Genomic DNA, 18,288 nt, shown 5'->3' with positions numbered 1-18,288 from the left:
TTTACTGATTCATAACGGTTCGAAGCTGTCTTTTGAAATCGGCCCATCCCTATATAAGTCATTATTTAGTTTTTTTGCGCACAGAAACTCTCCAGGTCTCTTCACAATGATTGTAGAGCCGCTGTAGTGAGATGGGCTTTGTAGCGACGTCTTTAGTGCCTTTATGGGTCTTGAGAGAGGAAATGACATTGGTGTCAATGAAGGCCTTTCTGAGCCATCGGATTTCAACACTAATATCTTCATCTGTGTCTGAAGATGAACGGAGGTCTTGCGGGTGTCCAACCACATTAGGGTAAGTAATTAATGACAGAATTTTTATTTTTGGGTGAACTAACCCTTTAAACCCAAATGTGATGCTTGACTCACATAAATCACAGTTGCAAAGTATTGCAGCACCTGAAATAAATTGCAATAGGCATTGTAATGTGTCCCAGTGACATTAATATAGAAATCCTGGCAATGTTTTGAGTTTCTGACGCAATATGCATGTCTTTGTGCATTACCTGCGAGGGATGGAGGTAAGGTTCTGGGGATGCCAGGTTGGTTTGCACGGACAGACTCTTTTCTAGAAGCGCCTGAGGAAATGCCAGTCTGTCCAGGGTGGCGCGTTTCCAGTGGATTTCCTGCTGCGCCAGCGCCTCGTCTTCGCTGAAAGCGCGAACCACGGGGCCAGGCAGCGGAAGGGGCGTCGCCCCGTCACTTTCATACCCGTCTTTCGCCCCCTGCTCAGAGGCCACGCCCCCTCGCTGATGTAACATCTGCTGAGCCTCCCATGCCAACCTGGCTTGAGTGATCATCGCCCCGAGGCCCGTTCCCATGCCATCCCCCTCTCCTCCCGGCAAAGATGGCTTCCGATTTTTACGCTTTCTATTGCCACCATTGAGGTCGTGACTGTGCTGTAACGTAAAAGAGCCACCGTAAGAAAATCCAGCAGAAAGGCTGTTAGAACTAGTCCCGTAGCTCATCAGACGTTCAGTCGTCCTAAATCGAGGGGAGGAGCCAGATTGCTCAACATAAACTAGCTGCTTTACATATTCCCGCCCAGCTGCGCTATACTCCCGCCCACTAGAGTTATAATCCCGCCCACTAGAGCTGTAGTCCCGCATGCCCGAGCTATAATCCCGCCCACTGGAGCTGTAGTCCCGCCCTGCAGAGCTATAGTCCCGCCCACTTGAGCTATAGTCCCGCCCACTATAGTCTCGATCGCCTTGATTGGGCATCTTTTCGGGCGTTGAGCTTCGTTGTCTAGTCAACACAAGTTGACCATAAGGAGAGGGGCTTTGTTTGGGCGAGTGGTAAAGACCTGGTTTTCGCGCCGGAGATCTATCGGAGCCAAAAAAGGCAGAGTCGCATTGCATATCAGTGGGCGGTTCTTCATAAATAGGCGGAGATTGGAATTCCGATGGCGGTTCTTCATATAAAGGAGGCTCGTACGCGTAGCGAGGGGAAGATGGCTGCGAATCGCCCGAGCAGCGACGCTGAGATCCGCCTAGCTCCGCCTTCTTCAGGAATGGAGATTGGGAGGCAGGTCGGTCGGGCAGGGAAAGAGGCGTGGCTTCAGGGTCCGATGGAGCATTGCTGGATGAGCGTCGGGAACGCGGGGACGAACTGGAGTATCCATTTCCTTGCGTCAGAAAACTGGGCTCCCGATCCGACACCTTAATGAGCATCCTCTCTCTGGTGCCCGTGCCCCATCGAAATCTGAACAAGACAAAATAACACTCACTTACTATTGATTACAGGGGTTATATCATGAAAAGTCAAGTAAAATAAAATAAATTTATTTAAAAAAATTATTTCATTAAATATTACTTTTATTGTGGCGATGTTTTTGCAAACTACAAAATACATACCAATAGGTAAGTAAATAGGTAACCAAGACAAAATAACACTCGCTTACTATCAGTGTTGGGTAAGTTACTCTCAAAATGTAATTAATTACTAGTTACTAATTACATCTTCAATAGTGTAATTAGATAACTGTACAAATTACTCTCTCCAAAAAATATTTAATTACTAATTATTTTCTAAATCCTATAACAACATCAACTAGTTAAGTGATTCAAGGATAGACAGAAAACGGCTATTTTATTTCATTCAAATATAAAATATAAAGCTACATCAACTATTCTTATTAGCTGACCAAATTATTACAAGTGAGAAGGATAGATAAAAACATGCATTTTAAAGTTTTGGTATTAATTCCACTATTGTATTATGTATAATTGTTCTACAGTCTATACACCGTATTTAGTTCAATTACATGTGAAGTAACTAATTAAATTACACAAAAACTAAGAGTAATCCCTTACTTTACTTTTTCAAGGGAAATGTAATTAAATTACTTAGTAATTAGTTACACCCAACACTGCTTACTATTGATTACAGGGGTTACATCATGAAAAGTTAAGTAAAATAAAATAAATTATTTTTAAAAAATGTATTTAATTAAATATTACTTTTATTCAACCTGGTCTCATTGGCAAAATGTAGCTGTGGCAACGTTTTTGCAAACCACACAATACGTACCAATAGGTACATATCGCGACAGTTTCAAAGTGAAATGAACACTAGAGGCAGCAAAACAGCAGTATTTTTTATCTTTTTTTTTTATTTTTTACAATAGTCCATGATTTGTAAATGGATACATTTTGGAGTTTGCATCACTTAACCAGCTCCATATTTTTGGATTTGTTGACCTATTAAGCTCCTATGCTCAGCTGGTACAGATTTGACCTTGCAATGCTGAAAGCTCGGGAATGAATCCCGTGAAGAACGAATCATGATAAAAGAGCTCAAAGATGAGTTCAGAACACAAGCTAAAATGAAATGGATAAAATCTTATTTTTGTCACATTTGCTTTCGTTAACACTATCTGGTCAGTTTAGGGCTTAGTGTGGGTGTACGTTAAAAAACCAACATAACAAAATATGCCAGATTCACGCACATCTGTTCCGGGGAAAAAAGAGAAGAAAAACAGGTACGTTTTTCCAACAAGACAAGGCTGTTTTTATTTTATCTTTATTATATATATATATATATATATATATATATATATATATATATATATATATATATATATATATATATATATATATATATATATATATATATATTATTTGATCTATTTACACTGCAAAAAATGCTTTTCTTACTTAGTATTTTTGTCTTGTTTCTAGTCCAAATATCTAAAAATTCCTAAAATATGAAGTATTTACTAGATAAGCAAAAGTAATTGTCCTGTTTTAGGAAGAAATAACTCAAAATGAAGAGAATTTTTGCTTAAAATAAGATAAATAATCTGCCAGTGGGGTAAGAAAAATAATCTTAATTCAAATAGAAAACAAGATTATTTTTCTTACCCCACTGGCAGATTATTTATCTTATTTTAAGCAAAAAATTCTCTTCATTTTGAGTTATTTCTTCCTAAAACAGGACAATTACTTTTGCTTATCTAGTAAATACTTCATATTTTAGGAATTTTTAGATGTTTGGACTAGAAACAAGACAAAAATACTAAGTAAAAAAAGCATTTTTTTGCAGTGTATCAATATCTTTTATTTATTTATTTTCTTATTTTACTTTATTTATAATATACCCCCTTTAATAAATAGTTATTTACAATTATCATTATTAAATGGGAAAGAATTTGCTTTACTATTTATTGTTTAATTTTTATCAAATAAATGTTCTTCTTATTTTATTTCACCTTTTATAATATAGCCTTTATTAAACAGTAACTCAAATTGTATTTATTATTAAAATGAAAAGATAAAATAAGAGTAATAATAAATAAGAATATCTATATCTAAATGATAATCCTATCTATTCATATTTATCTATATTATTTTATGTATTCATCAATATCTATTATTTTACGATTTTATCCACAAGCAAATGACTGGATGATCCAAAGTGTCTCCATTTAATAAGCGGGATTGATGACATCAGCTGAAAGAAAGTTGTTTCAGTATTTTAACGAGAATGTTAGGTTTGTTCAAATTACTAACACCAACTATGAGCAATAATTATAGTGATGTTTGACTTTAGATCGAGCACCACTGAAAATCTCAGAGCTTCAAAGGCCATTTTAAAGATCTACATCTAAGAGGTCTGTGAGTTTAAAGCACACAGAAAAGGCCTCTGAGCGTTCAAGAAAAAGAAGTGTGTAAAATCAATTCAGCACTTGGCCACCACGGCCCACCGAAGGCTCCCCACGACCAGACTGGATTACACAGCCAAGTGTGTGTGTGTGTGTGTGTGTCCTTTAGCAGCCGGATTAAAACTCCGAACACAAGAAACTTATCTCTCACTCACTCTCTCTCCCGAGCAAGAGACCCACTACAAAGTGAGCAGTGTTTTCCTCTGGATATTAATTATTCATGGATTTCCGACCTTCAAATCAATTTACACATTCTATGTCTCTCTCTTCTTTCATTCCCTCGCCCTCCTCCTCTTCTGTCACACAAAATCATTTCACAACCCTCCCTTTCTCGTCCTAGTGTTCCTCATGGGATGAAACTATTTAAGTGCCGACACTGAATATTCATCTAAAAAACAGCTTGAAGCAATACAGCTGTTTTTTAAAATTACTTTTTGTTCCATTCATTTTTTTATATGCTAAAATTATTAAGCGTCATCCGGCATTAGCCGCGCAAATGCTGAGCACAACACCAACGACCGCCCACTTCTCTCGGTTTCCGGAAAGAATTCAGCAATTAAATGCAAAATCACAGTGTGTTTGTGGGTTTTACAGAAGCATATTTCACTGTTTAATAACCTCAGAGCTCATGATGGTCTGGTCTGACAGGTTTACCCATCAAAAGCCATGGTGAGCATAAGAGACTTATTTCGGAAACATTTAAAAATCATTATTATTCCAAACTTTTCACCAGTAGTGTGTGTTATTGCTTTTAGTTTCAGACTGTTGTGCTATACTCACCATAAAGAAAATCAACATACTGTACAGAGAATACACACATACACTATATTGCCAAAAGTTTTCGAACGCCTGCCTTTCCATCCACATGAACTTTAATGCCATCCCATTGTTAATCCGTAGGGTTTAATATGGAGTCGGCCCACCCTCTCTAACAGCTCCAGCTCTTCTGGGAAGGCTTTCCTCAAGGTTTAGGAGTGTGTTTATGGGGATTTTTGCCCATTCTTCTAGAAGCTCATTTGTGAGGTCAGGCACTGATGTTGGACGAGAAGGCCTGGCTCTCAGTCTCCGCTCTAATTCATCCCAAAGCTGTTCTATCGGGTTGAGCTCAGGACTCTGTGCAGGCCAGTCAAGTTCCTCCACACCAAACTCCTCATCCATGTCTTTATGAACTGACACTTTGTGCACTGGAGCGCAGTCATGTTGGGACAGGAAGAGCCCGTCCCCAAACTGTTCCCACAAAGTTGGGAGCATGAAATTGTCCAAAATGTCTTGCTGAAGCATTAAGAGTTCCTTTCACTGGAACTAAGAGGCCAAGCCTAACCCCTGAAAAACAACCCCACCCCATAACCCCCGCCTCCACCAAACTTTACACTTGGCACAATGCAGTCAGGCAAGTCCCGTTCACCTGGCAACCGCCAAACCCAGACTCGTCCATGGGATTGTCAGACTGAAGCGTGATTGGTCGCTCAGAGAACACATCTCACTGCTCTATAGAGTTCAGTGGCGGCTGCTTTACTCCACTGCATCCCACGCTTTGCATTGCTCTTGTTGATGTAAGGCTTGGATGAGCTGCTCGGCCATGGAAACCCATTCCATGAAGCTCTCTACACTGTTCTTGAGCTCATCTGAAGGCCACAGAAGTCTGGAGGTCTGGAGCTGTTGATTCTGCAGAAAGTTGGTGACTTCTGTGACTGTGACCCTCAGCATGCACTGACCCCGCTCTGTGATTTTACGTGGCCTTTCACTTCGTGGCTGAGTTGCTGTTGTTCCCAATCTCTTCCACTTTGTTATAATCCCACTAACAGTTGAGCGTGGAATATTTAGTAGTGAGGAAATGTCAGGAATGGACTTATTGCACAGGTGTCAGCCTATCACGGCCCCACGCTTGAGTTCACTGAGCTCTTGAGAGCGACCCATTCTTTCACTAATGTGTGTAGAAGCGTCTGCAGGCCTAGAGCTTGATTTATACACCTGTCCATTTTTCCAATTCAGTGATTCGGAGGAGTGTCCCAATACTTTTGGCAATATAGTGCATGCATTGTATTGTGCACATATATTAAAGTTGAGACAGGAAGCAATTTATTTCTGGTCCAGTCAAGCTATCAAAACCACTTACAGCGATGATATAATGAAACAAATAAAAACAAGAGTTGTCTGACTTGAAGAGGGTCTGAAGACTGTAATGGGAAGCACTGTTGGACAGGGACATGGAAACTAGCTCACATGGTCAAACTAAATGAGATCTGACTTCCGCCGATGTAGTCTGGGTCTCAGTGATGCCCAGGGTCAAAAGTAAAATGGATTCTGGGATGTTTTCACAGTTCCTCCAGGGCTTGGCGATAAAAAATAGATGTGTGTGAACTGTAAAATGTATTTAGGAGCCTTTGTGCAAATAAAAAAAAGTCCTTATGTTAAATGGTATGTCAAACTTAATTATTTTTAAAGCTCTTTAATTTGTGCATGGAAATACAGGAATCACGATACGGCCTAATGTGATTAATAAACTTCAAAAGGCGTTGAATTCATTAAATAAATGCAAGCATTGCATGTTTTAAAGTCAAACGCGCTGTTGTGTGTTCTACATGCTAACGGTTTCAGAGCAGAGCAGAACAGAGGATCGCACTACATGAATACTGCAAATTTATGGCAAGCGATTGCTCAAAGCATTCACACGAAGTTTATTGATACTTGATTGATACAGAACAAACGATAGATGGATGGATGGATGGATGGATGGATGGATAGATGGAGACAAAACAAACGATAGACGGATGGATGGATGGATGGATGGATGGATGGATGGATGGATGGATGGATACAAAACAAACGATAGACGGATGGATGGATGGATAGATGGAGACAAAACAAACGATAGACGGATGGATGGATGGATGATGGATACAGAACAAATGATAAATGGATGGATGGATGGATGGATGGATGGATACAAAACAAACAATAGACGGATGGATGGATGGATGGATGGATGGATGGATGGATGGATGGATGGAGACAAAACAAACGATAGACGTTTGGATGGATGGATGGATGGATGGATGGAGACAAAACAAACGATAGACGGATGGATGGATGGATGGATGGATGGATGGATGGATGGATGGAGACAAAACAAACGATAGACGTTTGGATGGATGGATGATGGATACAGAACAAATGATAAATGGATGGATGGATGGATGGATGGATACAAAACAAACGATAGACGGATGGATGGATGGATGGATGGATGGATGGAGACAAAACAAACGATAGACGGATGGATGGATGGATGGATGGATGGATGGATGGATGGATGGAGACAAAACAAACGATAGACGTTTGGATGGATGGATGATGGATACAGAACAAATGATAAATGGATGGATGGATGGATGGATGGATACAAAACAAACGATAGACGGATGGATGGATGGATGGATGGATGGAGACAAAACAAACGATAGACGTTTGGATGGATGGATGGATGGATGGAGACAAAACAAACGATAGACGGATGGATGGATAGATGGAGACAAAACAAACGATAGACGGATGGATGGATGGATCGATGGATGGAGACAAAACAAACGATAGACGGATGGATGGATAGATGGAGACAAAACAAACGATAGACGTTTGGATGGATGGATGGATGGATGGATGGATGGATGGATACAGAACAAATGATAAATGGATGGATGGATGGATGGATGGATGGATAGATGGAGACAAAACAAATGATAGACGGATGATGGATGGATGGATGGATGGATGGATGGATACAAAACAAACGATAGACGTTTGGATGGATGGATGGATACAGAACAAATGATAAATGGATGGATGGATGGATGGATGGATGGATATAGAACAAACGATAGACGGTTGGATGGATGGATGGATACAGAACAAATGATAAATGGATGGATGGATGGATGGATGGATGGATGGATGGATGGATGGATGGACATAGAACAAATGATAGACGGTTAGATGGATGAATGTATGGATGGATGGATACAGAACAAACGATAGACGGATGGATGGATGGATGGATGGATGGATACACAACAAACGATAGACGGATGGATGGATGGATGGATGGAGACAAAACAAACGATAGACGTTTGGATGGATGGATGGATGGATGGAGACAAAACAAACGATAGACGGATGGATGGATAGATGGAGACAAAACAAACGATAGACGGATGGATGGATGGATCGATGGATGGAGACAAAACAAACGATAGACGGATGGATGGATGGATGGATAGATGGAGACAAAACAAACGATAGACGTTTGGATGGATGGATGGATGGATGGATGGATGGATACAGAACAAATGATAAATGGATGGATGGATGGATGGATGGATAGATGGAGACAAAACAAATGATAGACGGATGATGGATGGATGGATGGATGGATGGATGGATGGATACAAAACAAACGATAGACGTTTGGATGGATGGATGGATACAGAACAAATGATAAATGGATGGATGGATGGATGGATGGATGGATGGATGGATGGATATAGAACAAACGATAGACGGTTGGATGGATGGATGGATGCAGAACAAATGATAAATGGATGGATGGATGGATGGATGGATGGATGGATGGATGGATGGATGGATGGACATAGAACAAATGATAGACGGTTAGATGGATGAATGTATGGATGGATGGATACAGAACAAACGATAGACGGATGGATGGATGGATGGATGGATGGATACAAAACAAACGATAGACGGATGGATGGATGGATGGATGGAGACAAAACAAACGATAGACGTTTGGATGGATGGATGGATGGATGGAGACAAAACAAACGATAGACGGATGGATGGATAGATGGAGACAAAACAAACGATAGACGGATGGATGGATGGATCGATGGATGGAGACAAAACAAACGATAGACGGATGGATGGATGGATGGATAGATGGAGACAAAACAAACGATAGACGTTTGGATGGATGGATGGATGGATGGATGGATACAGAACAAATGATAAATGGATGGATGGATGGATGGATGGATAGATGGAGACAAAACAAATGATAGACGGATGATGGATGGATGGATGGATGGATGGATGGATGGATACAAAACAAACGATAGACGTTTGGATGGATGGATGGATACAGAACAAATGATAAATGGATGGATGGATGGATGGATGGATGGATGGATGGATGGATGGATGGATATAGAACAAACGATAGACGGTTGGATGGATGGATGGATACAGAACAAATGATAAATGGATGGATGGATGGATGGATGGATGGATGGATGGATGGATGGATGGATGGATGGATGGACATAGAACAAATGATAGACGGTTAGATGGATGAATGTATGGATGGATGGATACAGAACAAACGATAGACGGATGGATGGATGGATGGATGGATGGATGGATACACAACAAATGATAGACGGATGGATGGATGGATACAGAACAAACAAAAGATGGATGGATGAATGAATAAATGGACAGATACAAAAATAACGAGAGACATGGATGGATGGATGGATGGATGGATGGATGGATGGATGGATGGATGGATGGATGGATGGATGGATGGATGGATGATGGATCAATGGATGGACGGATAAATGGATGGATGGGAAAATGTTTGGAAAAATGGATGGATGGATTGATAGACGGAACAAATGATAGACAAATAGATGGATGGATGGATAAATGGATGGATGGAAGGATAGACAGACAGAACAAATGATAGACGGACGGACGGACGGACGGACGGACGGACGGACAGACAGACAGACTGATAGATAGATAGTTTTTCTCTGTCTTGAGTTTTTTTTTCTTTCTGGGAACGAACATGTCACAATATTCCTCATTTAAATAATTAATTTGCAGAATAAAGGGGCGGGGCCTGCTTGAGTTAGTAGTTTGTTGAAACTGACATTTAAAGTAAGGGGCGGGACATTTCCCAAACACACTGGAAACATTTGACCAATCACACCACATTAGTCCAGCAGACCAATCAGAGCACAGAGTGCTTTTCAGAAGGCGGGGCTTCATAGAGACAGGAACTAAACAGAGTTACTGACAGACTGGGAAGAGAGGAGCCGCAACAATGGAGAATATGAGGAAAATATTCAAACATTCAAATATATTACGCCTCAATTTTTTTTTAATGCACTCCCTAATATTTAAACTCGCCTCTCTCCCTCCTCGGCGACGGACGTCTTCTCCTCCTGCTCCTGCGATGATGCGGTGCTGACGGCGCTGTGGGCAGGGCTGCTGTGGGCGGAGTCACTGGTCGTGGTAGCGGTGGGCGGAGCCATGTTGGTGTTCTGCTTGAGGGTTTGTAGTTTGGCGAGGGGGATGATGTCACAGCTGTGTGGGCGGTGCCAAACGGTGCGCTGGGTAGAAGCGTTATAGTAATAGAATCGGGAGGTTTTGGAGTCGAAAAGCTCCCACCATTGGTCCTGTCCGCTGCGCTTAATCCGCACTCCCGCCGGGGCGTCCCAAACACACTCGCCCGTCAGCAGGTTGGCGTACATGCGCTCACGGGTGCGCGGCTCGATGATTTCCACCCATTCCAACCTAAAAACACACACAGAAACACACTTTATCCGGTTGTTAAGGTGCACTATGCAACTTTCCGTCCGCTAGAGCAGGGGTTTTCAAACTTTATGATGCCAAGGACCCCCAAATATGATTAATCTTTTATGAGGGACCCTTCCTAAAATCCATCTATTTTTATGTATGAAAAAAACATTTAAACATTATACATTATAAATACAACACATTGTTTCCAAACTTAAATCTGCTATACTTAATAATCAAAAATGATCTATATAAGCACTGGGGTTCTTAACATACTGCAGTGAGCAAGATAAAGGGGACGATAGTAAGAGCAACCAGTGTTGGGTGTAATTAGTTACTGTAATTTAATTACATTTCCCTTGAAAAAGTAAAGTAAGTGATTACTCTTATTTTTTCTGTAATTTAATTACAGCTACTTCTGATGTAAGTGAACTAAATATAATTATACATAATTCAATAGTGGACTTAACAACAACATTTAAAGTCTAGCTTTAAAATGCATGTTTTTATCTATACTTCTCACATTTGTAATACTTTGGTCAGTTAATAAGAGTAATTTATGTCGATTAATATTGTAGAATTAAAAGAGCCGTTTCATGTCTAACCTTGAATCGCTTAACTCGAGGTTGATATAGGATTTAGGAAGTAATTAAAAAGTAATTAGTAATAAGTAATGAAATACTTTATGGAGAGAGTAATTTGTACACTAATCTAATTACACTATTGAAGATGTAATTAGTAACTAGTAATTAATTACTTTTTTAGAGTAACTTACCACACTAGAAAGATACAAAGCAAACACCATTGTCACTATAAGTGGTTACTGTCACTTTAAAAGATCTCCCGCTGTCGCACATGATGCGGATGTGAGATGCTGAAGTCGCAGTTACAAAACTTACAAAACGCGTGACTGTCCCCCACCTGCTCCTCTTCAGAAAATTAAATTTGCCGTCCCATTGATCACGGTATTTACATGAGGGTTTCGTTTTTTTGGCAGGAGTGCCTTCCGTCTCTATCGTTACGGCTATCATCCGTCTCTGTTTTGTTTTTTTCCCTCGTCATCTGACCTCACACACTAACCTCGCGACAGTACTGTAGGCTACTGCAGATGGCAGTTATCGCGAGGCTAGTTACAGAGCTCAGAATAGAAATGTTTTTGTTTTAATCCTCCGGTATTCTTATTTTTTAATAACACAGGTTAATATACGGGAGATTTACGGGAAAATACTAATACGGGAGGACGGCGGGAAAGAAGGGTAAAATACGGGACTTTCCCAGCCAAAACTGGAGACTTGACAGGTATGCGTATACCCGTTCCAGGCTTTTGGATATAATCTTTGTGCATGTGGTCTAAGCATGTTTTTTTTTTTTTTGCTCTCATATAATTTGTTCCCCATTCACATCATTATATGACCGACACACAGCAGCGGTTGAGTTAAAAATCTTCATTTGTGTTCTACTGAGGAAACAAACACACCTACATGTTGGACGCCCTGGGGGTCAGCAGATTCTCAGCAGATAAACATCACAGGCTCATTTTTGGGTAAACTATCCTTTTAATGGGTTGCACAAAATCTGGCAAGATCAAAAGCAAAGGAGGAAATGTGTTTGTGAGATGAACCCATACAGAGAAAGAGAAAGTCATGATGTCAGAGATGACCGTCATACGGGATTACAGTCATAGAGTCATGATCTCTCATATGAGTCACGCATTACATTCAGGGTCTGTGTGTGTAGTGTAGATATGTGTGTGTGTGTGTGTTTGTGGATATGTGTGAGTGTCTGTCTGAGGATGTGTGTCTGTGTATGTGGTTGTGTGTGTGTGTTTGTGTTGGCATGTGTTTGTGGGGTTGTATGTGTGTGGAGAATGTGTGTCTGTCTGAGGATGTGTGTGTCTGTGTATGTGGTTGTGTGTGTGTGTTGGCATGTGTTTGTGGGGTTGTATGTGTGTGGAGAATGTGTGTCTGTCTGAGGATGTGTGTGTATGTGGTTGTGTGTGTGTCTGTGTTGGCATGTGTTTGTGGGGTTGTATGTGTGTCTGTCTGAGGATGTGTGTGTCTGTGTATGTGGTTGTGTGTGTGTGTTGGCATGTGTTTGTGGGGTTGTATGTGTGTGGAGAATGTGTGTGTGCCTGTGTATGTGGTTGTGTGTGTGTCTGTGTTGGCATGTGTTTGTAGGGTTTGTATGTGGGTGGGGATGAATGTGTGTGTGTGTGTGTGTCTGTCTGAGGATGTGTGTGTGTGTGTGTGGAGAATGTGTGTCTGTCTGAGGATGTGTGTGTCTGTGTCTATGGATATGTGTGTGTGTGGGGGGGGGGGTTTGTTTGTGGATATGTGTAAGTGTTTCTGTCTAAGGATGTGTGTGTCTGTGTTAGCATGTGTGTGTTAGGTTGTATGTGCTTGTGTATGTATATGTTTGTATGTCTTGTGTGTGTGTATGTGTGCCTATGTGTGTTGGGTTGTGTGTATGTGGATATGTGTGTGGGGTGGTGTGTTTTTGTGTGTGTGTGTGTGTACGTGTCTGTATGGATGTGTGTGTGTGTGGGGGGGTGTTGTGCGTGTATTTTGTGGATGTGGGTGTGGGGGGAATGTGTGTGTGTGTCTATTTTTTGTGTATGAACGCGTGTGGGGAGGCTTTATGTGTGTGTGTTTGTGTATTGAGTTGGTAACAGCGTTAGCTTGTTTGTACGGTTTGTGATATCCAACATAAGCAGGAAACCACAACTCAAAGAAAGATGCTAGTTTCATCAGATCACTTTGAATTTGTTTATATTTTTCATAATTTATTAGTCTGAACTAAAAATGTAATAAAATCTTAAAACTTAAATTCAAAAACGAAAAAGCTTTTGATATTTTCTAGCTCTATCCATCCTCCCTACAGCCTGTGTTTATCTATGTTCAGATTTTATTTTCATTGTGTGTGTGTGTGTGTGTGTGTGTGTGTGTGTGTGTGTGTGAGAGTGTGTGCGTGTGTGTGTGTGTGTATGTATATGTGTGTGATAATCAGCTCTGTTAATCCCATAGTAAATTTCTCCTGATCCTATAATCAAATCTAATCTGCTCTAATCCAGGATAACCTGATCGCTCAAATCCTGCTGAAAGCATTTTTGGGAAAGCTGGTCAGAGGGGATGCTGGGTAATTTGATCTGTCTGGATCCTCCATCTGAAGGTGCAGAAGCATATGATCATGATTCCACTGCTCAGGATTTCAATATGTTCACCTAATGGATCTTCACATAAACGTGTTATTCAGGAGGTGCTTCAGCTTCTATTCATAAGAAAAGTGCTCAAGACTCAATTTATCTGGAGATCTCGGTTACGTTCGGCTATTGGGGATGCAACACTAGAGTATGAGATATACTGAACAGCGACTGCTGAAACCAAACGGCCACAGAGTTGGAGAAAGGTGCTTTTAAAAGTAATGCGTTACGAAATTGCACAAACAATCAAAAAGTAACTAAATGCATTACTTAGTTACTTTTTATGGAAAGTAATGCATTACTTTTTCTCCCCATGGGCTGGGCTAGCTTGTTTGTTTTTTTGGTAACACTTATTAACAACAACTTTTGCCTCAATAAACTCCTAATTTACTGCTTATTAATAGTTAATACGGTAGTTTTTGTAGCATTTAAGTTTAGGTATTGGGTCGGATTAAGGGATGTAGAATAAGGCATTAATGCTAATATATTCCTCATATGTGTAAGTTGTTAATAAACAGCCAATACCCTACAATATGCTAGTAATATGCATGCTAATAAGCAACTAGTTAATAGTTAATAACTGAACCTTAAAATAAAGTGTTACCGTTTTTTTTTATAACGAAAAAAAAGTTCTATTTTAGGCAAATTTCACACCAAAGGTGAACAAATAAGCCTAAAGTTGAAAGAAATGCAAATTCACGCCAGTACAGTAGAGGGTGCCGCTCAAACAAACCTTTCTGGATTGCATTATTATTCTATTGCATAAGAATAGGACGCAGGAGAAGAAAGTTCACCTCATTTTGAGGAATACTGAATCTATTTTTGTGCAAGTGAAATGAGTTAATGCACATTAAGGGGTTGTTTTTGTTTTCAATTTTTATGCGTTGCCCGTTCATTTACACGAAAGCTGTGTTTTAAGATAGCGATATCTTTCTCCATGTAAACTACAAAAATGCGAATTTGTATCATGCGCACATGTTGTTTCTTTACAAAGTCACGTCGCCATCTACTGGCCTGACATGAATAATATCGCATTTTTAATAATTTTCGTGGATCCGTGTGAACGGGATAGTTTTAGCAACGTCATCTATATGCGGAAAAAAAGCAAAGGAAAAACTTTTCCATTTTTAGTACATCGTTGTCGTTGACAGAAGAATGTCAGTCTATAAATGGGAAAACAAAGTAACTTGCGTTATTTATTTGAAAAAGGACCTCAGAAATTTTGTCGTAAATTTAAAAGTAATGTGTTACTTTACTAGTTACTTCAAAAGTAATCTTATTATGTAACTTGCATTACTTGTAACACAGATACATGTTTTATTAGTATATTTAGTTCAGTTAACATCCCAGAAATACACTAATGTTCAAAATTTTGGATTATAAGATTTATAATAATAATAATAAAAAAGAAATTAATACTTTTATTCAGCAAAGATATGTTCAAATAATCAAAAGTCACATTAAATACATTTATAATGTTACAAAAGATACAGAAAATGCTGTTCTTTTGAACCTACTATTCATCAAAGAATCCTGAAAAATAAAACAGATCACGATTTCCACAGAAATTCCAGGTTTCAAACATAAAAATGATCATAAATGTCTCTTGTGCAGCAAATCATCATATTAGAATGATTTATGAAGGATAATGTGACACTGGAGTCTGGAGTAATGATGCTGAAAATTCAACTTTGATCACAGGAGTAAATTACACTTTACTATATTCATATATAAAACAGATATTTTAAAATAAAAAAATATTTCACATTTTTTAATGTATTTTTGATCAAATGCAGCCTTGGTGAGCAGAAGAGACTTCTAACAAAAAACATTTCTAAAATCTTACAAACCCTAAACTTTTGCATTTTAAATCCAATTTTTGGTGTTAAAGTTTTGCAATGTCTGACAGTCCAATTAAATAATCAAAAAAGAGATGAATATGAATATATGATCTCTTTCATCACAGTGGAAATGCTAAGTCTTGCTAAGCACATGGGCTATTAGAGAAAAATTGTCGTTTTCCCTTCAAAATTAAGTGTTTTATTTCTTGTTTTAAGCATTAACTTAAAGAATACCTTATATTATTTTTTCGTTTCCAGTAAATGTATCTCGATTTAAGAATGATCAGATATTTAAGTACTGGAAAAAAAGACAAAAATCAGTTTTTGCAGTGTAGCCTGGATTTTCTAGAAAGGTAACATTAGTAATTGTTAAACCCTCTCAGCGTAATGGTTTGATGATTGTGATCTTACGGGTGGAGTCGAACAGATGCACTGCTATTGATTGACAGGCTTTCTGCTGCAGTGCTGTTAACAGCCGCCGTCTGCAGCAATTACTGACCGCGCTTTACAAAGACGCCCTTTACAAGGTGCCACTAATCATGCAGCGGGATTTAAGGCTGTCACTCAAACACTCATTCCCCGAGCCGACAAGATGACCGCAAAATGCAGCAGAGCCAGTGCATACAATGCAGCTCCTACAACTGTGACAAATAACACACAATTATTTACATCATAACTGTGCTGGATGATTACACTTATTTCAAGAGCATACAAATACTGTTTTGCAGAACTGATAATACTGTGTACCTTGAATGCAATGTAAGTCGCTTTGGATAAAAGCGTCTGCCAAATGCATAAATGTAAATGTAAATGCATTCTCAAAAATGACTCAAACACTTCAGATTCATCTGCATCAACGTATTCCTAAAACAGAGCAAAAAATTATGTTCTTCCTCAGTATTTTTTAAGCATATTCTTGAATCAACAGAAGCAAAATGAGAGATATTAAGTCTTGTTGTCTGAAAAAATGTATCAGAATTGAGTGAGTTTAAGCTCAAACACAAGAAAAAAATATCTGCCGATGGGGTACGGGAAAAAACGTATCATTGTAAAATATTTTTTAACCCTTAAACGCTTAACTCATGTCTTTAGTGACCGGGGACATCATTTACTACCCTCCGCCTCATTTATTGTTTAACAATCATTTAATCTTTGAAGACTGAATAAGTGCAATTCACCTTTATTCCACAAGGTGGCGATGTCTGATACACAATGATGACGTTTCACTCATAGTTACCGCAGGCAGAAAACAAAATAGGAAGAATCATCAACAAAACTTGAAATGGAAATAATGAAGGCAATCAAATATTAGTGTCACCGTCACTTTATGGTGGATTTAGCAAGGAAGCTGTCATCATACATCAAAATATAGATTTGGAAGATGTTGAAAATGATAGTTTTGCGAATATGTTTGAGATGGCGAATATGAGCCAGAAGCTGAATGTCCTGGAAATGAGCTCTGAAGAGGACAGTGATGATGATATAAAACATCTGCTCAGACTGAACCCTTCCAGGCTCCGAAAGATCCGGGTCGCCAAAGACCCGAATATGTAGGAATGATTGGCAAAACATTCATCCATTGAAGCGTTAAGCATAAACTCACTTTTAAAAAAAAAACATTTTCTATAAATCAAGACTTAATATTTGAGATGCATTGATAGGCCTACTAAGTTTCTCTGCCAATAACTAATTCAGAACAATATCTGCTTATATTACATCAATATACATTGATTTTTTCCCCCAATTCTGCAAACTTTACAACCCCCTCTTTTGTTGACTTTAATTTTAGAGGTTACAATTAATAACATAGGTATTATATTCAACTGCTATTTATTTTCAGATATAATACACCCAACTGAAATGTTTGTATACAACTCAATTGCACTTGAGTTAGTTATCATAAACACTAGTCTTCATGGCAAGTTTATTCAAACACACACTTCTGTACAAGCTCATAGTGTTTATAGCTAACTAACGAACTGAACACTGGATACCTTTCCTGAGGTAATTGTTTACAAGCTGTTATCGTCATCTTTCCGCGTTGGAAACACTGATAGAGCGATTGCATGAGGCATACGGATTTCGGTAAGTTGTATAATATCTTTCAACATACCTTCTGATATCCACGCATGTTTTGTGAGATATAACTTTTAATTGAGTGGAAGACTCGCGGACTTTCGAGCTGCCGCTTGAAGTGACTGACGCTTGTCACGTGACAGTTATTAGAGCGTCGAAGCGCCATTTGCTGTTTGAATTTCGTGATAAAATAAGCAGAATTTTACTTTGTTTCTTATCAGAACAACGCACAAAGCTTATTGCAATTATTCAATGGGAGAAGTGATACAAATAGTGTTTGTTTAAAAGCCACGTAACAACGTGTGATTCATGTTTATTATTTATTTGACAGGGACCATGTGCAAGTAGGCCTACATTAATCTTACAAGAGAAAAGATGCTTCACACCAGATTTAGCTACAGCTAACTTCC

General features: G+C 39.2%; 1 protein-coding gene across 2 annotated transcripts in view; it reads right to left on the bottom strand.

Moving 5' to 3' along the window:
* The window catches only part of arhgap39 (Rho GTPase activating protein 39), a 76,971-nt gene that overhangs the window by 45,303 nt on the left and 13,380 nt on the right, over positions 1-18,288 (bottom strand). The window contains exons 1-3 of one of the 2 annotated variants that reach the window (XM_067418236.1): positions 17,916-18,017; positions 10,373-10,759; positions 504-1,701 (exon numbers count right to left, since the gene is read on the bottom strand). In XM_067418236.1, coding sequence (XP_067274337.1) covers positions 504-1,701; positions 10,373-10,716 — 1,542 coding nt within the window. In that variant the 5' untranslated portion in view covers positions 10,717-10,759; positions 17,916-18,017. Of the gene's footprint in view, positions 1-503; positions 1,702-10,372; positions 10,760-17,915; positions 18,018-18,288 lie in introns of those variants that run through there. The other variant, XM_067418235.1, reaches the window with a different exon arrangement.

The sequence above is a fragment of the Pseudorasbora parva genome, chromosome 15, assembly GCF_024679245.1.
Source record: "Pseudorasbora parva isolate DD20220531a chromosome 15, ASM2467924v1, whole genome shotgun sequence".
NCBI lineage: Eukaryota > Metazoa > Chordata > Actinopteri > Cypriniformes > Gobionidae > Pseudorasbora > Pseudorasbora parva.
The sequence above is the reverse complement of the archived record's forward strand: the minus strand, read 5'-3'. Positions and strand labels throughout refer to the sequence as shown.